At 35.6% G+C, this 20914-nt stretch overlaps 1 protein-coding gene across 5 annotated transcripts in view; it reads right to left on the bottom strand.

Annotated features, from left to right (window-relative positions):
- Positions 1–20914, bottom strand: part of Dach2 (dachshund family transcription factor 2) — a 556554-nt gene that overhangs the window by 112719 nt on the left and 422921 nt on the right. For all 5 annotated transcript variants that reach the window (XM_045140992.1, XM_045140993.1, XM_045140996.1 and 2 more), the window contains one exon: positions 5148–5306. In XM_045140992.1, the coding sequence (XP_044996927.1) occupies positions 5148–5306 (159 nt within the window). The remainder of the gene's footprint in view (positions 1–5147; positions 5307–20914) is intronic.

Genomic DNA, 20914 nt, shown 5'->3' with positions numbered 1-20914 from the left:
CCACAATGGTTGGAAGAGCTGCCAGGGCTGCTTTTGCTGGCCTGTGTGGGCTCTGGATGCTCTGGATCTCCTCTACTTCTCCACTGCTGCTTCAATTTCCTATACACCTCACTTTTTAGTAAAAGTGTGTATTTTGCTGAGTTTTTTTAGTCTTTCCCCCCCTCCTCCCGAGGCTGCTTTGGCATGGTACCTACGCCGCCATCTTAACCGGAAGTCAAAAGCACTACTTCTTTAACATTCATATTTTGATAAACTGTATTTTTATTTATATTTGCTTCATAATATTTTGTAGGGGGATATTTTGGGCTAGGGTCTTACTCTAGCCCATGCAGACCTCGAATTCATTCTGTAGTCCCAGGCTGGCCTTGAACTCATTGCAATCCTCCTACTTCTACATCTGGAGTGGTGGGATTAAAGGCATGCACCACCACATCCAGATTCATAGTACTTTTATAGAAAAGTACAAAACAACAAAAACATAAGAAAAATAACAATAGGTTTAAAAAAGACACTTACAAAAGCAATTTTAGAGCTGAAGAAATGGCTTAGCAGATAAGGCACTTGCCTGAGAAGCCTAAGGACCCAGGCTCTATTCCCCACTACCCATGTAAGCCAGATGCACAAAGTGGCATTTACATCTGATGTTCTTTTGCAATGGCTGTAGGCCCTGGTGTGTCCATTAACACACACACACTCTCTCTCTTTTCCTCTTTCTCTCTCCCTCCCACTTGCAATAATAAATAAAAAATAATTTAACAATAAATAAAAAAATAAATCAAGTAAAATGTAAATATATTGTTTAATCAAAACTAAATAGAGGGGGGAATATGTACTTTACTACATTAATCAAAATAAAGCTGGAATAGAAACATTAATTTCAGCAAAGATGGAATTCAAAGTGATGATGAAAAATGGGTGAATTTTCCAAAACAAAACAAAAAAATGTAATAGAGCTTTTTGATTCATATTTAATTAGTAGTTTAATATTTAATCTTCAAATATTTCTGGATTTACAGCAATAGTTATATTACTGGTTCCTATTTTAAATCACCTATGAATATGTGGTGGTTTGATTCAGGTGTCCCCCATAAACTTAGGTGTTCTGATTGCTAGGTTCCCAGCTGTTGGAGATTTGGGAATTAACACCTCCAGGAGGCAGTGTATTGTTGGGGGCAGGCTTATAGGTGTTATAACAAGCTCCTTTTTGCTAGTGTTTGGCACACTCTCCTGTTGATATTGTCCACCTTGTGTTGGCCAGGATTGTGATGTCCACCCTCTGCTCATGACATCATTTTCCCCTGCCATCATGGAGCTTCCCTCTCAAGTCTATAAGCCAAAATAAACCTGTCTTTCCCACAAGATGCTCTTGGTCAAGAAATTTCTACCAGCAATGCAAACCTTACTTCAACAGAATAATATCATATTCTGTGTGATTCTTATCCTTTTAAATTTGTTAATATGTGCTCTATGGCCTACATTGTGATGTGTCTTGGTGAATATTCCATACGAATTTAAGAATAATGAATATTGTTGCGTGAAGTCATCTATAGGCAAACACATTAACACTCAAGCTATCTGTCCAGCCCATCATCTATAATGTCTATTAAATTCAGCTGATGAATGATGCTATTCATTTCTTTTATGTCATTCTGTTGGATGTATCAACTACTTACATGTAGGTGATAAAGGATCTGACTATAAGAGCAGATTCGTCAATCTCCTTTATGATTATATTTGCTCTTTGACTTCAAGTTATATGTTTTATATTGAAAATTGACCCATTTGTCATTATTTCCTTGCATTCTTCTTTGTTTGAAATTAATGTTACTATTCCAGTTTTGCTTTGATAAGTTTACTAAAGTATATCTTTCTCAATCCCTTTACCTTAGAATAAACTGTATATTTGCATTTAAGGTTAGTTTCTTTTAGGGAATATATATTTGTGTCACCTGTTGTTATCCATTGTTATTTTCCCTAAGTTTGGGCATTTATTTATCTCTGGTGCTACTCTTAGTTTTTCTTTTTTTTTATACTGTTCAATATATGATGACTCGAGGATTATGTTCACATTTAAATAAGGCAGAAAATATTGTATATGAGGCCATTAGGGTGCATTAACTGCTTCCTATTTTTAATTGGTTTACTCATACCACTCCACGGAAAGTGGTTATTGAAATAGTTGGACAGGAGATATTATAGTTACTATTTTGTGTTGGTTGTGTTTATGTTTTATTCCTCCATCTCAGCCATTTCTGGCCTTCTCTAGTCTTAATGCAGAATATTATATGATTCTCTTTCTCTCTCCAGAATAACAATATTATAGATAATTTAAGTATATTACTGGTTGGCTTAGATTTTCCAATATGCATCTTAAACTAATATATATACATTAAGAAATACTACTATATTAGGCTGGAGAGATGGATTAGCAGTTAAGGTGCTTGACTGCAAAGCCAAAGGACCTCAGTTCGATTCCCCAGGATCCACATAAGCCAGATGCATGAGGTGACACATGTATCTGGAGTTCATTTGCAGTGGCTGGGAGCCCTGGCACATCCATTGTCACTCTCTCTCTCTCTCTCTCTTTCCATCTCTCTCAGCCTCTTTCCTCTGAAATAAATAAATAAAAATAAAATATTTAAAAAATAAAAAAGAAATATTATAATACATATTCATAGGTAGTACCAATACCATACAAAAAGGTATTGTCAACTCCTCTCTCCTATCCCTTATAATACTATTATTTATTTCCCCTATTGATAATGTATATTAAACAAATATATTTGTTATTGTTGTTGTTAATAAACTTATATTAAAATATTTTCTTGTATACTTTTAAAAATGTCTTCCCTTTCCTCATAGAGATAAAATTTCTAAACTATTGATTTTACTTCTATCTAAATATTTTCCTCCTTTCTTACAAGGAAAATCTATGGTCATGGTTTCAAATTCCATTAAAATTTCTTAGTCTTAGAAAACCATTATTTCATCTTTCACTCTACTATGCAAATCTAGCTGGATACTGAATTCTAGCTTAGTGTTTTCTTCTCCAATAGTTCATACCACTGTTTGCTTGTTTATTTTTACCAGACTGCTGAAGAGAAAGTTTATATATTTCTTATTCTTTGTTCTTTGCAAAGATTTGCTTTTATTTTCTTTATCATATTTCAAGATTGCCCTTGTCTTTGTTTCCTAGAGTTTGAACATGTCATATATATATATATATATATATATATATATATATATATATATATATATATTCATTTATATTCATGACTAAGAATGCTTAATGTTCTTAGATCTGTGGGTTTTTTGTTGTTGTTGTTGTTCTTTTCCTTTTTCTTTTGAGTGAGATCTCACTCTAGCCCAGCCTGACCTGGAGCTCATTCCATAGTCCCAGGCTGCCCTTGAACTCACAACAGTCCTCCTGCTTCAGCTTCTGGAATGCAGGTACTAAAATCATGAACCACCATGCCCAGCTTGGGTTTCATTATCCATTATTAATTTTAGAAAATGCTCAGTGACAGATAATTCAAGAATTTCCTGTCCGTTTCTCTGTTTAGTTTTGCTTTATATTCATACTTTGAGTATACTACACGTCTGTAACTTACACACTATTTTTAGCTATTTTGGTTATTTGTTTCTTAACTTCACTATATTTTGTCATTTAGAGAGTTTTTATCAACTTATTTTCAGGATCACTGATCCTTTCTTGAGATTTTAATAAAAGTTATTGTTTGTATTGTCACATGCTGTTTTTCATTAATAGTATAGCCTTTGACTTTTGGTGTTTCAAGCATTCACCTTAAATCCTATTTGTTCTCATACAGACTTTTAAAAAATTTTCTTTGCATAGTAAACATTTTATGTGGCCATATGGATAATTATAAAACATCTGCTATGTTTAAATTTGGCTCTCATGTTACCTCAGTACCTTTACACCATTTTTCAAAACTTTCCTCTGTTTGCTGAAAGCCAAAAATATTATATCAGGTAGACAGATGAGTGAAAAGTTAAATAGGGAGAAGATTTATATACAACAGATTAGAGACAGTACAGGTTTAGTTATAATTATTTAAGTTATACTTTGTTAAAACCAACTAGATTAAAGTTCAGGAAAAATAGTTTGCTTTGAGGGCAAGCTTTTGTTAATAAGAAATATATTTGAAAATTTTCCTGTTGCCTTTATCTCTGGGTTTAATGAGAAATGAAAGTCTTGGGGAAAACATTGTGTTGCGCTTTTAATGTGAATTGTCCTCTACAGGCTTGTTAAACAGCTGACGGTGATGATTGGGAAAGTTGTAGAACCTTTAAGAGGTGGAGCCATGCTGGAGGAATTGGGTCATTAGGAGTGGGCTTTGGGAGTTCATAATCTGGTCAAGCTCCCTGTTATCTCTCTTTTTCCTCACTGCAGATGTAATGTGGTCACCTGTCTTCCAGCTTTTGCTGTTATATCTTCTCCATAATGAAAAATACACGAAAATAATCCACTCAATTTTTTTTAGGTTGCCTCTTGTCAGATCATATCAAGGAGAAAACTAACACAGAGTGAATGACCTTTTTAGGACTGTTTGTTCATAAGGCCCAACTTTATAGTAGAATTATTTATGAATTTTGAGGACCCTGAATGATTGCCTAAGCACAAATTTGTATAAAATAACTACATTAAGATTACTAAGAAAGTTTAATGTGTATAATTCATATAATACTTATATACAAGTTTTAACGTGTTTACATTTATTAATTTTAGCCCACAGAATTAAGTGAGCATAATTTTAACTTTATTCTGTAGTTTTAGAAAGAGAGACTTGAGAAAGTTAGGTGATGTCTCAAAAGTAAAATATGCATTTAAAATTATGGCATTTCAAACCCATGATTATGTATCTGTTGCTATCATTTTTAACTGTTCTGCTACATAACCTTTAATATAGTTCTATTGTGCTATCTAGCTTCTGCAGATTCTTTCACTATGTGATTCCAATATTTTCAAAACCATCTTGCTTTACCATCCCTTATGATTTCAAATTGTTAAACCTTATTGAGAAATTAAAGAGAAATAATGCAAGCACTGTTGGCAATAGGTTTCTAGGAGGTCTGTGTTTGTATTTTTCTCAACACATCTAATTTGGTCAGTATAGTATACATACGATTGGTTAGCAGGTGATTCTGCTGCAGTGGATTGAGGGTAGATGTTCCCCCGAGGCCTGGCTGGCCAACTAGGGCTGCATGAGCAATTCCATGTTGAGGTCCAGGAGCAGCAAGTGGAGATTGCATTTTATCTTTCTCCCAGGAGGATTCACTTCCACCTGAAAAATAATATTCATACCAACAGGCCTCAGTTGGACAATTTTCCATGAGATTAAAAAAAAATGTCTATTTGTGAAAAAAAGAGAGAGAGTGTGTGTGTGAGAGAGAGAGAGAATGAAAGAGAAAGAGAGAGGGAGAGAGAAAATGGGTGCACCAAAGCCTTTAAACACTGCAAACAAACTCCAGACACATATGCCACCTTGTACATCTGGCTTACCTGAGTTCTGGGAAATTGAACCCATGTCCTAAGGCTTTGTATGCAAGTGCCTTAACCACTAAGCTATCTCTCAAGCCTTGAGAAATTTTCTTTTTTGTGGAATTAAAATTGTTAATTTTACCTCTGTAAAAGTTAGTATTATACATGAGCAATTAATTTTATTACAATTTCAAAAATGTGTCTTGTTTTGCTTACCTGTGAGAGCTAAAAGGTGAAACCCTATTGAAGATACAACAAGCTGTGCTCACAGAACACTGGAACACCACAGTGGGACCTAAAGGAAAACTAGCTCCCCCCTGGATAAAGTCATTACACTGAAAAGCTTTATGTTAGCCACTAGAGGACATCATTCACCAATGGCATGTATAAGCCAAGGACTCTGAAGACTACAAAATTAACCAGAAGGATAAGAAGAACACACTTGGGATGGAGAGATGGCTTAGCGGTTAAGTGCTTGCCTGTGAAGCCTAAGGACCTTGGTTCAAGGCTCGATTCTCCAGGACCCACGTTAGCCAGATGCACAAGGGGGCACATGTGTCTGGAGTTCATTTGCAGTGGCTGGAAGCCCTGGTGCACATTCTTTCTCTCTCTCTCTCTGTCTCTTCCTCTCTCTGTATGTCACTGTCAAATAAATAAGTAAAAATAAACAACAACAAAAAAAGAAGAACACACTTTTTGCAACAATGGCACACAACCCCTGTGGGTAACCAACTGTTCTCTGTTTGGACATGAGGCCCACTCAGTGGGTGAAAACTTATAATAGGTACTGGAAACCAAGTTAGAATCCCATGGTCTGTAAACTCATAGACTAGAGACAAGCACCCACTGCTGTCTGGAGAATAATGGGCTTGCACAACTATCTCTCAAATAACTTTACAACCTATAACTACAACCTATAACCCAAGTTGTTCTCATTCTTGGTTGGAGAATTTGTTTTATCTAACAGATGAGAGAGAAAACTGAGAAGGGCCAAGATCCATCACAAGACAAGAATATAGCCGACTGCCTACCATGTGACTAGCCCTCTCTACTACATCTGTGAGGGCCCAGGAGAATTTTCAGAGAAAGAGACAGCATAAACACTGCTCTTATTGTTAGCCTGATGACCATCTCCAGGGTTATGGTGAAAGACATGGGGATTAATCTAAACCTACCAAAGCAGAAATTCAAAGGCTATAGAAACTCAACACTAATCAGACTGATAACAGGCCTTCCATGTCTCAGGCAACATTGCAGACCAGGGCACACAAAGATTGTAAAAGCCACAGAGTGGGGAGGAATACCCTGAGACATACCTCCACTACCCCACAGGAACTGACCGAGGCCTTCATTACCCACAGTGAATACAATAATAGCACTGAGAAGAGCCCTCAGGGTAATTAATGGGAGCTAGAGCAAGAGGATAAAACTATATAATCTATTATATTATATATAAAATAAAATTTACAAAAAAAATCCTTCAAACTTTGACAGGACCCCTGAGCACAAGATGGTAAAGCCTAGACAAACGTTATGTAAGGTACAATTACTTCCAAGGCAATCATGGACTCTAAGGAGTTGTCACACATTGTTTGCCTTAAGAAAAAGAAATTCCTTTAAGTCACACAACACACTGTGATTTTTTTTTGGGGGGGGGCACTGATGAAATTGTATAAAGTGAGTCATTTTTCCAATTCAGTGTGAGCTGCTATTACCATTCTAAGATGAATTATTTTAGTCTTATGACTTTTATACAAATTGTATAGACAAAGTAGTATATGAATGAAGTATAGCCATTAAACAAATGTATAAATGAGTGTACTATGATGCAGAAAAGAAAATGATACCAGTGAACAAAGCAAAGCAAAATGAAACAGAAGTAACTCATAAAAATGCCTACTAGTCTAGAGAATCAATTATTTCTTGGCAGGCTAATCCATTCTCCTTACTACTACAGGTTTCTTAGCCTCATTGACTAACTCTAGAAATCTCGTGTCATACTGAATAGTCCATAGAAGCAGTTATATATTGAATACCATTAAACAATCACCATTTCATTCCATTCTAAACCTGAAATATACAAATGATATGCTGTAAGGAAAGCTTCTATTCACTTAAAAGAAAGGATCCACTTACAAAAATATAATAGTACATAAAAATGGATGGTATTCATCAACAGCATCACTTATTTTCATAGTCATCCCTCAGAAAAGCAAATATTTTTCATACATTGCAAGTAGTTTAAATATGAATCTATAAATTATGAATTATAATTGGAAATTACAGTTTGCTTTGATCATCTACAGTAAAGAGTATAGTAAAATGTAGATCTCTATATCATTGATCTCTCTATTGCTATAGTGGCATGAATAACACTGAAAGGACAAGACCATTGAAAATATGAACAGAAGGTAACTCAAGGCATTCTTTCAAGAAACTATTTTAATCTCAATGCTAAATTGTTGAACTGATGATACAACAATAACAATGTGGTTTAAAAAATTAAAATGTTTATGTAGGCAGATTCAGTGATTTATTTCATGTGCTTAATTCATTCAGGGGTAAGTGATTCTGCGTCCATTCTCATTCTGGAATTGAAACATTAGCATCTCCATCTGGATAAAACCCATCTGATGCCTATATGACTGAACTTGCTGGAGTTTAGATCTTGTACTTTTGGGCAATCTATAAAATGTGTCCATTTAGTAGTTAAAAAAAAAAAAAAGAAAATCAGCCAGACATGGTGGTGCATGCCTTTAGTCCCAGCACTTGGGAGGCAGAGGTAGGAGGATCGCCATGAGTTCGAGGCCACCCTGAGACTACATAGTAAATTCCAGGTGAGCTTGGGCTACATTAGTGACACCCAACCTTGAAAAACCAAAAATAAACAAATAAATATAAAATAAAAAATAAATAAAATCAATATATTGCTATCTCAACATTAACACTATAATTATTTTATTTGTGTAGACATATATGTACATATATTTAAGCAAATATATGTATATATGTGTATACACACACACACACACACATATATATATATGTATGTATACACACACATACACATATATCCATTGTTTATTGAAACCATATGCCATGTTGCTTTAGGTATCATTTTTACAAGTTGTTAAGGTTATATAATTAATCTGATGAGTTATTGTATTATAATTTATTAAGTACTGATTATAGTCTTTTCTTATTTCATACTTGCTACCACTATAAACTACATTTTGCCAAAAATCTCCTGTGAAGGAGCTAGAGGTTGTTTAGTGGTTAAAGGTGCTTACTTGTCAAACTTGATAGCATGGTTTTGATTCCCGAATACACACATAAATCTTGGGAGACATGAACCAAACCTCGGCCATGTTAACAGAGACTGCCATATAGCAAGTTAAAGTTTCTACTTCCTCACCTAATACTCAACTACCAGAAACAAAGACTGCCATATAGCAAGTTAAGTTTCTACTTCCTCACCTAATATTCAACTACCAGAAACAATGGGATTATACACCTGGCCAAACATTCCCCCATCCTGCCAGTAGCTAATGAAGAAACAAAGGCATTGCCGTTTAACCAGTAACTCTGTGATCTTTGCCCTAACTATGTCCCCTTCCCCCTAAAACTCCTTGCCCTGACCACGTCCCCTTCCCCCTACAACCCTATATAAACCTACATGTAAGAATAAACTCTCGAGGCCATGACAAATGCCTAGCATGGTCTCCTTCTTGTGTCTGTTTGTCTTTCAGCCAGGTTAGCTTCTCCTTGAGTCCTTGTTCAATTCCCCGCACGCCGGGACACATAAAGTCAGATGAATGAAGTGTCACATGCTTCTCAAGTTTGCTTACAGTGGCAAGAGAACCTGGTGTGCCCATTAAACTCCCCCATCTCTCTCTCTCTCTCCCTTTCTTTCTTTCTTTCTTTCTTTCTTTCTTTCTTTCTTTGTTTCTCTCCTTGAAACTAAATAATATAATTATAAAAATAAAAACATTTTAAACCTGTAAAATATTTATTTAGGATCAATTAGTTATTGAACATGGTTTTTGGATGTAAAAGAACATTTAAAAAATATTTTTCTTGTAAATATCACATTCATAAAAGTAATTTTAGTTATAGAATTTAAATCAAAGTATTTTAAAACCAATTCCTATTTCTCTTTAAACTACAAGTCTTAAAAAATTGCCTATTAGAATCTCTGAGACGAGTTTGTAAACTTTCTACCCTTTCATCCACTTTTACTGCATGTCTTTGAACTTTCAAACTCCTTTGTGGGCAAAATTAATATCTAATCTAAAGCAAGAATCTTAACTAGTCTTCAACATAGTTAACAAATACCAGATTTCCAGTAACGTACATAAATATGAAGAAGTATCTGTATAGATTTAGCTATGTTGAAAAGTTTTTTATAATTAAATAGGGAGAGAAAAAGAAGCAATTTGTTCAGGTCCCACTCTAATCATTCAACTATCCTGCTTAGAACATGTTTATATGCGAGGGAATTTGGTTTAATTTGATACACTTATTTAATGGACAAATCATTCACTTGATCATGGTGAGGTTTTGTATGTTCATTGAGAAGGTGGAACACTTTGAAGTTTATATAACTAGTTCTCTTCTGGTCCATACATTTGGTGTTGCCCTGTCACTGCTTAAGAGCAAGGATTTAATTTTTGGTTTAGAATATTGACTTAATTTAGTATTCACAAATTTGTGTCCAATTAAAATCAATAAGACATTGTTATGCTATAATGAAGAGAGATCATAATAGTATGGGAGCATTTTAATAAATGATGAATGTAAGCACATTGGAACACTGAGTGTTCATCATAAGCGGGACAATAAACATGATTAAATAAAATAAAATGCAACACTTTGAAAGACCAATTGCTAAGCAAAAATGGAACCATTCTATCTTAGCACTATGTTCCAGATATGAGTTTCCTCACCATTATAAAAATACAATTTGTAAATTGATGAGCAAAACATTGATAAAGAAAGATAAGTTTAGATAATAGTAAATTATGCCCTATCATAATAATATGGTATGGCTACATTACAGAAGCAATAGTACAAAACAATACTAGGGCTGAGATTGTATCCATATTTATTTATGAATTAAAACATTTTAATCCACATCAAACATTAAGTGGTATATTTTACATTAGGCTAATGTTTGTTACATCACATATATCCCAAGTGAATTTGAAGAGAAACATTTTTGAAAGTTCATTAAAGGATTCCAAAGTGGTTTTAAATTTGCATTTGCTTTGATGAGTGTTTTGGATGAAGATTATTTTTCCTAAATCATCCATGTTTGTAAACTACTGCAGCTGTTTCTATCTTCCCTGGGTACTACCATAAGCTATTTACCTGTAATCCAAGGGTAATATCTATGAATCATGTAACTGTAGCATGTCAGACACCTTTTATATATGGATTAGAAGGACCTGTTTTGGGCATGTTTGACCTATGACTTCGAACTCTTACTGCTTTTAAGAATATGCAACTTATCTTACGATATAGAATTTTGCAGAATCCTTTGACACTCTGTCAATATTTGACAGTAAGTACTGCCCTCAAAGATAACAAATTACGTTTATTAATATAATAGAGGGATCAGTTTTGTTATCCACTCCTTCAAAGGCTTAGGTGTATCTCTCTTTCCCTCTCTTTTTCTCTATCCACTGAATATATCTCTGTAAGTGCACTAGTTTGCTGGAATTTCCATAACAAAATACAAAAGATAGGATGTCTAAAATAACAAAATATTACTTTTTCACAGATCTTTTGTTTTGTAATGTTTGATTCCTCCAGATAACTTTTTGCAGATGGCTTCCTTCTTTCCTTGCCCTCATAAGATCTTTCCATTGTATGAGCTCACACATGATGTCTATTTTATGCTAATTTTTTGTGTTAAATATGATCTCCAGTCTTATGCAATTTTAGAACTCACTATTAATCTTATTTTAACAAAATCATTTTAAAAATGCTATATTTCTAAATACAGTCCCACAGTCCCATTGCGTTTGGTGGTTATAGCCTTACCACCCTAATTTTAGAGGAATATAATCTAATCCTTATTGGTGTATGCACCTTTCACTGATCATATAATAACAGCCTTATGAGTAAATTCTTCTAGTAAGAACATTTTAAATAAGTCATATATAAGAGGCTAAGTAGCAAGGTCTAATTAAATCTTTATTTCATGAAACTAGGTATTAAGCATGAATCTAACCCAGCACAATAATGTGTAAAGATCAGGAAGAAAATCTGCCACACCACTAGGAATTGAAATTACATGATTTGAAATTTTTAATATTAACTTCTCATCACTGTTTTAGCTCAAAAGTTATTAAAACTAAAATTAGGAAACAACATATGAGATAAACTGTGAACACACTCATGTTGCTGTTGATTACTTAAGTCATAAAGTTACCAATGTGAAAGTCAGAGAAAACTTAATTTTTTAAAAAGTTTTTGTTTATTGTATTTATTTATTTGATAGCAACAGACAGAGAGAAAGAGGCAGAGAGAGAGAGAGATAGAGAGAGAGAGAGAGAGAGAGGGAGAGAGAATGGGTGTGCCAGGGCTTCCAGCCACTGTAAACGAACTCCAGAGCATGCGCCCCTTGTGCATCTGGCTAACGTGGGTCCTGGGGAATTAAGCCTTGAACCAGGGTCCTTAGGCTTCACAGGCAAGCGCTTAACCACGAAGCCATCACTCCAGCCCGAAAACTTAATTTTTAAGAAGCTTCCAATAAACAGAAATATATATACTTAGAGTCAGTATAAACAACACAGTAATAAACCACAGGGAAATAATTTTAAAAGGCAGCTGATAAACTTTTACAGGATTAGCTAGAAACTAAAATATCAATTTAGGGCTGGAGAGATGGCTTAATGGTTAAGCGCTTGCCTGTGAAGCCTAAAGACCCCGGTTTGAGGCTCAGTTCCCCAGGTCCCACGTTAGCCAGATGCACAAGGGGGTGCACGCATCTGGAGTTCGTTTGCAGAGGCTGGAAGCCCTGGCGCACCCATTCTCTCTCTCTCCCTCTGTCTTTCTCTCTGTGTCTATCACTCTCAAATAAATAAATAAAAACAATTTAAGAAATACTTTAAAATATCAATTTAAATGTTTTCTTATTGTAAAGGCTGAGAAGATAACTCAGTCAGTAAAAATACTTGTATTACCAACATGAAGACTTGAGTTTCATCCAAAAAATACATAAATAATAAATAAAATACTTTAAAAAACAAAATAAATTTATTTTATTTAATTAAAATAAGTAAAACCAAGAATGGTGAACACATGCTTGTTATTTCAGAGCACTGGAGAGGCAGATAAATGGGCATTCCCTGGGCTCATTGGGCAGCCAGTCTAGCCTACATGGACAGACCACATCAGATGTTTTTCAGAAAATGGTGTATGATGGCTGAAAAGATGGCTTAGTGGTTAAGGCATATGTTTGGAAAGCCTAAGGATCCAGGTTCAATTATCCAGGTTCCATGTGATCCAGATGCATATGATGGCATCTGTGTCTGGAGTTCGTTTGCAGTGGCTGGAAGCCCTGATATGCCCATTCTCTCTCCCTCTCTCTCTCTCTTTCTCTTTCTCTCTCTCTCTCTCTAATAAATAAATAAACATAAATCTTAAAGAATGATGGATAATGCCATAGGAATAGCCCAGGTAGTCTTCCAGACCTCCTATGTGTAAACATAAATGAATATATACCCTCTAAAATATATAATCTAGATACATAAACAAACAATAAATAAATCTTACTGTAAAATATTAGAGGTTTCAGAAAGCTACTTGTTTTCTTCTTGTTTGTGGGCCAAATCAAGGATAATTCATAATAGAAGCATGCTATTCCAGAGATGCAAATCTTTTTTTGTCATATTACTTAAATGACTTAAAAAAGATGTAAGAACCAAAGCACTGCTTCTATTATTAACACATACTAATATTAATGTTGTTCATCATACCTCCACAAATGCACACAGTGTATACTCATCAAATACAAGCACCTTCCCACATTCATCCCAATAACTAGTAATCTCTTTTACAATCTTCCAGGTGACTTATGAAAATATCATTTTTTGACCCTTCCCAACCCATAAGCATAAGAGATTTCAGCCAGACCTTGGAAGGAACCAGAACCAACCCCAACCACCTAATTTTGGAAGGAAAACCACCAGACAGCTCCACAGACACCATATACATGTACTTGGAGATGGAGGTACTCTGAGTTCAAGGCCCTCCATGAGGTGCAGCACTACACGCATATGAATATAAATACTCTAAAAGGGGGTCTCACACAGGGTCACATGTGCAATAAAAGGGTCTCTGTCAGCTAGCATAATCATATTTGCTGATAAATTAAGTGAACAGCACCTCTGCAACTCTCTCTAAATAGGTGCAATTAATGCACTCATTAGAGGAGTGGCCTGAAGAAAGTCTCCCAGAAAATGTAATCACTAAAAAATACTAGAAAATGGAAAGTTGAATCTGGACCAGATGTGAAAAACACAAGGAAATTAGGAAATGATCCACCATGACCTATTACTAGCTGCCAAACTCAAGTACAGTGGAAGGCAAAACCGCTGAGGAAGGGGAAATAAAATGACAGAGAAAAAATGGAGAGACTAATTTTTTATTTATTTATTTTTTAGTTGTCATACAGAGTTTTAGGTATTATTCATTCTGTTATTTTCAAATACAATTTGTTTTACTTGATTCTCATTCCTCCCTTCTCATTTCTCCTCTTTCCCTTGTTCTACTCCCTCCCTTTATCCTACCCCCTTCTGATTACATGTTACATGTTTTCCATACACACATTCCATACTCAATGCTCATCTCTTTATATTTGCTCTTAGTTACTTATAAAGATAGACTATTAACCAAAATTCTACTTCTAAAAAGGGTCAACAACTTATAGAAGACCCAAACAAGAAGATGAATTAATTAAGCAAATCATTCAAGACCTTGCCAAGACAGTCTCCAAAGTGAACAATACTCTTAGCAAACTGGAGGAGAAATTCCAAAACAGGGGGGAAACTTTTAGGAAAGTAACAGGTAGTAAGATAGATTTACTAATGATTGCAAATGTTGAAAAAATTACCAAATAGGAATTCTGGAAATGAAACTAATAATCACTCAGCAGATAAGAACGTGCAGATCAAATTTCAGAGATGGAAGATAAATTGGAGACAATAATATATGCTGTCATATATGTAGAAAATATATTAAGTAACATAAACAATACTTCCAAGAAGGCTATTATACATTCAAGAGACCAAACCTTAGAATCCACAGTGGAGAAGAAACTGCTGAGACAACATGTAAAAAGCTGAAGTATTATTAAATGAATTATAGCCCATATTTTACAAATGTAGAGAATTTGACATGCAAACACAAGAGGCGTTAAGCACCACAAATAAGCATAACAATACAAGAACCTCTTCATGACACATAATAGTTAAGTAGTCAAAATGCAAAAAAAAAAAAAAAAAGATAAATAATACTAAAAATTCTAAGGGAAAAATACCAATTCAGTCACAAAGGCAAGAATGTCAGAAGAACTATAGATCTTTCATTAGCAAGCCTAAAAGCCAGAAAAGTGTGAAATGATATATTTAAAGCCCTAAAGTAAACAATTACCAACAATTGCTATATCCAGCAAACCTGTCTCAAAATTAATGGAGAAACAAGCATATTCAAGACACTCACAAATTAAGGCCATTCAAGAGAGGCAAACCAGTACTAATGAAAAAATAAAATAAAATAAAGGAATACTAAACAGAAAGGAAAGAATATCCATGAGAATACCTCATCCATGAGAACACAAAAAAATACTCACCAAGAAAAGAACAGGGAGATAAAGAGGACCTGGTAATGTATCAAATATATGTGATGCAGCAAGCCAGCAAACTATAAAAATCAAAATGGGCCCAAACAGTAATCCAGACAACCAGAACATTACCAAACAAAATCATAGTGTAGATCCGGTTGTCAAGAATAACTTTCAATGTAAATGACCTCAAATCACCAATAAAAACGTGCAGAGAAGCTGAGTGCATGTTAAAATAAGATCCAACCATATTTTTCTACAATAAACATGCCTAGCTAGGAATCAAGAAGTAGAGCATCAAAGGATAGAACTCAACCTAACAAGCAAACAGAAACCCCAGACAAGTGGACATAGCTTCTCCTACTTCTGTTAAAACATACTTCAAAACGAAGTTAGTCAAATGAGACAAAGAGGGCCACTACATACCAATAAAATAATTCATTGAGAAGATATAATAATTATAAACATTTATGCACCAAATATTGGGGATCCCAATTTCATAAAACAAAACCTTACAAGGTGCAAGAGGTCATATAGGTCCTGACAGAATAATAGCATGGTACTGGCACAAAAACAGACATATAGATCAATGGAACATAATTGAAGACCCAACTCTTAGGTCAATTAACTACAGATACTTTATTTTTGATAAAGGGGCCAACAACATACACTAGAGAAAAGACAGCATTTTCAAAAAATGCTGATAGACAATTTGGATAGCCACATATAGAAAAATGAAACTACACCCACTCCTTTCTCCAATCTCAAAAATCAAGTCCAAATGGATTAAAGGCCTCAATATAAGACCTAAAACTCTTCAACACCTGGTGAAAAAAAATGGGGGAACTCATTATGATATAGGAGTGGAGAAAGACTTCCTGAACCATATCTCATTAGCCCAGAAAAATAAAACAATTACTCAACTAGTGAGAGCTCATAAAGCTAGACAGATGTTGGTCATTTTCCCCCAGTTGCTCATTTAACACCTTCTGACACTAGACAAGCTAACTGTCTGGGGATTGACTCTCCAATTTCCAGCCAGTTCTCTCCATGTTCCATCCCAACAGTATAGGGTGTCTTTGGCAGTAGGGTCTTACCATTAACCTTTGGTGGGTCATCAAGTACTCTGACATAAATCTGTCTTCTTTTGAAAAACCTTATAGGTTTCTCTGATCCACAGCTTATTGTGGATGTTACCAACATGCTGGTACTGGGAATTACAGGTCAATGACAAGGGAGATAAAGGAAGGTAATATAAAAGAGAATGAGAGAAAAGAGAGAGATAAACAGGAGAATATTGAGGATAGGCTTTATCATACCCTCTCTAGGCCCCTGTGCATCAGATATTCTCTCTAATCACCTGATGATGGACAACTAGCTGTTATGAAATGAGAACATATATAAACATGGTTGAGAAAATATCTCTGAGCTGAGGTTTGGAGCTTTTAGGATAAACACCTAGGAAGGGAATAACTGGGTCTATTGGTACCTCTACACTCATCATTCTTAGGAGTCTCCATATTTCTTTCCTTAGTGGTTATACCAGCTTGCATTCCTACCAAAAGTGAATGAGGGTACATATTTCTCCACAACCTTGCCAGCATTTGTTGACATTAGATTTTAAATGTTTGCTATCCTTATTGGGGCAATGTGGAATCTCATAGTTGTTTTAATTTGCATTTCCCTGATGATTAGGAATGTTGAACATTTTCTTAAATGTGTGGTTTCCACTTGTAGTTCTTCCTCTGAGAACTCCCTGTGCAGTTCTCTGACAACTTTTGTGAGTGGATTGTAGAATTCCATCAGGTAGTTATACCACATCTTAGTTATCTATTTGTCTAATGATGGGCATCTGAGTTGGTTATATAAACATGGTTAAGCATTTCTACAAACATCCCATTAACAAAGCCACCATACTACACACATAATGTGATAAAATATTTGTTAGACACACCACTTACTGAGGCCTAATATCTAAAATACTCAAAGGACTCCAAAAACTAAAAAAATACCTCCCCCAAAAGTAAACAATCTACTCAAAAAATAGGGCAGAGAACTGAATAGGGAATTCTCAAAGGAATAAATACAAATGGCCAATACTCACTTATGAAAATGTTCAATGTCCTTAACCATAAGGAAAATGCAACTTAAAACAACCATGAGATGCCACCTTATACCAGTCAGGATGGCAAACATTAAAAATATCACTTGGGCTGGAGAGATGTCTTAGCCGTTAAGCGCTTGCCTGTGAAGTCTAAGGACCCCAGTTTGAGGCTCGGTTCCCTAAGTCCCACGTTAGCCAGATGCACAAGGGGGTGCATACATCTGGGGTTCGTTTGCAGAGGCTGGAAGCCCTGGAGTTCCCATTCTCTCTCTCTCTCCCTCTATCTGTCTTTCTCTCTGTGTCTGTCGCTCTCAAATAAAATATCACTTTTTTCTTCAGAGAACTTTCTCTTTTCAGATGGCAGTGACTTTTTGATGAGTCAGAAGACATCATGGTGCTGAGAAGAAGTAACAGAGGACTGTTCAGTACTGCAATATCTCTACCACACCTTCCAAGGCTTGGGTCCATGGCAGAAGATGTGGCGGAAAGAATGTAAGAGCCAAAGGAAGGGTAGGACCCCTTACAATGTGCTCCTCCAGATGCAAAATGGCCTGGATACTCATGACATTACAGTGCCTGACACTGCCTACACAAGACCATCATAATAGGAAGAAAAGATGATGACATCAAAATAAAAGAGAGACTCATTGTAAGTGGAAAGGGGTATGATGGAGAGTGGAGGTTCAAAGGGGAAAGTGGGGGGAAGGGAGGGAATTATTACCATGGGATATTCTTTACAATCATGGAAGTTGTTAATTATAAAAAATTAAAAAGAAAAAAGAAAAGAAATATTAAATTACAATAAATGTTGATATGGATATGGGGAAAGAGGAATCCTCACTCACTTCTGGTGGGAGTGAAAACTTGTACAACCACTATGGAAATCAATATAAAACCTCATGAAAGAGATGAGAATTGAACTACCAACTTATCCAGATATTTCTCTATTGGACATCTACTCAAAACCTCCAGTCTTCATTGCAGAGATATTTGCTCAACCATATTTGTAGCAGCTCAGTTCACAATATCTCAAAATTGGAATCAACCCAGATCCCTACTATTTGATGAATAGATAATGAAGATGTGGTACATGTACACAATGGAATTCTACTCCATAGTAAGGTAAAATGATATACGGAAATTTGTAAGACAGTGGAAAACCCTGGAACACATCATATTACATGAACTCACACAATCACAGACTCAAATGCTACATGTTATCCCTTATCTATGGTTCCTGACCTGGAAAACCTTGAATTGCAGGCATACCTGACAGGCAACTCAATAAAAATGGAAAGGTTTGAAGGGTGGAGAATAGGAGGGTGGAAGGAGATATACACAAAACTAAATTCAAAATAAATGGTTCCCATAGAAACCTTCCTCATGGATAGTAGACTAAAATATATGACCCTCAGTAGGAGTATGTGGGGTGGGCCAACTGGTAAGAAGGGCCCCTGAGAGGGTGGGATAAAGCCCAACCTTAGAACATTTGGCTCTTTCTCAGAACTCCCAGTACCAGAAATTTCTTACAAACAACATTGAGCTGTTGATCAGCGAGACCTGCAAGGTCCCCAAAACAAGACAGGCATCTGTCAAAGTACTTGATTATCTACCTCAGGTAAAAGGTGATCCTATTGCTAAAGACACCATATGCTGCTGACACAGAACACTGAGAGATCTTTCAGGAATAGGGAAAGATGCTAGTTCCAATATCGTTAGCCCACATAGTGCTACAAAGTGCTATATGAGCTACTGGGGGAAAATGCCCCAAAATATTGTGAGCAAGCAGGGGACACTGCTATATGAAAGTTACCAGTCTGACAAGTTGTACATACCTGTGCAATGGTGGCAACCAGCCTAGATGGGTAACCAATGGCTTTCTAATTGGCTAACAGATCTGCTCAATGGCAAAGAACCCATTGGTGGGACTGTGAACCAAGTCAGAATCCTACGGACACCTAGATTATGGCCTTAATGAGAAGCTCCCACTAGATTTTAGCCATAAGAGAGGTTATACCCATCAAAATCTCTCCAAATTAAAAATGTGTATCCATTTTAAACTATGTTGATCTCACTCTCTGTTGGAGAATCTGTGTTTCATTTTCAGAAGGCATCAAGAACAACCAAAATCTATCAAAAATACAAGATAATACAGCTGCCATCCTTGTAGGTGATGAACCACCCCTTGCACATCAACTAGGGCTCAGGTGAAACCACAGAGGAATTGGTGAGATAAGTAAGAGTGCTGCTTCCATGGCGAGCCTGACAACCTGTACAAGAGTGATGGAGACAAACACTGAGGATACTCAAAACATACCAAATCAGAAATCCATAAACTCCTGTGAGCTCAACACTAAAGTAGACTTAAAACACACCCACTATGGCTCAGAAAATTTTGAGAAGAGATGGTGGATAGATTGCAAGAGCCACAGGGTGGGAGGAAATATTTAGAGGCAACCACCCCCACAATGACTGCTTCTCTCACAACTCATAACCCATCACCCCATGTAGAATACCAACAACCCCACTGAGGAAAGTGCTCAGTGGAATGGAGGCAGGGAAGAGGAAAATAATGGTACCAACAAAAAATGTGTCCATAGGAAGACTCTACTTAATTAAAAAAATATGCTTCAAAATAATAAAGGATATATATGGAAGACCTACAGACAACATTTACTAAATATGAAAAACAGAAAACTTTTCTTCAAGTATCTCAAATGAGACAAGGGTGCCTACTCTCTCACTATTATTATATAGAGTTCTTGAAGCCTTACCTAGATCAAGAAGATAATAGAAATAAATAAAATGTATAAAACTATGAAAGGAATAAAAGTGTCCCTGTTAACAGTTGATACAATTTTATGCTTAAGTGTTACTTTACCATGTCTAACAGAAAACTCTTAGATTTAATAAACCTGTACAACAAACTTTCAGTATAGAAAATCAATACACAAAAGTCAGTAGCTGTAATTATAAATTGATCCCAAGAGAAGGGAACAGGAGGAGATTATAAATGAGATGTTGGTGGGTTGGGGCCACAAAAGAAAACATTTAGTATAAAAGCAGAAAGGATTATGGTATGGGAAGGGCACAATGGTGGAAGGGGATGTAGGAAAAGAGGGGAAAGAAAAGTTAAACAAAATTTGTTTGAGAAACATTATCATGAATTCTAATTTTTATGCAAATAAAAATAAAGAATTTTTTGAAATTTATTTATCAGAGAGAGAGAGAATGTGTGCATCAGGGCCTCTATCCACTGCAAATGAACTCCAAATATATGTGATACCATGTGCTACTAGATTACATGGCTTCTGTCTTGGTTCTTAGGCTTTGCAGGAAAATGCATTAACCACTGAGCAATCTCTCTAACCCAACATTATTTATGTCTATTTGAGAGAAGATGTGATATTTGTTTCCTCTATGTCTGGCTTATATTTATTAGTACAATTTCCTGAAG

Source organism: Jaculus jaculus, chromosome X (genome assembly GCF_020740685.1).
Source record: "Jaculus jaculus isolate mJacJac1 chromosome X, mJacJac1.mat.Y.cur, whole genome shotgun sequence".
Classification (NCBI taxonomy): domain Eukaryota; kingdom Metazoa; phylum Chordata; class Mammalia; order Rodentia; family Dipodidae; genus Jaculus; species Jaculus jaculus.
Note: the sequence above shows the minus strand (reverse complement) of the source record. Positions and strands in the feature narration are given on the sequence as shown.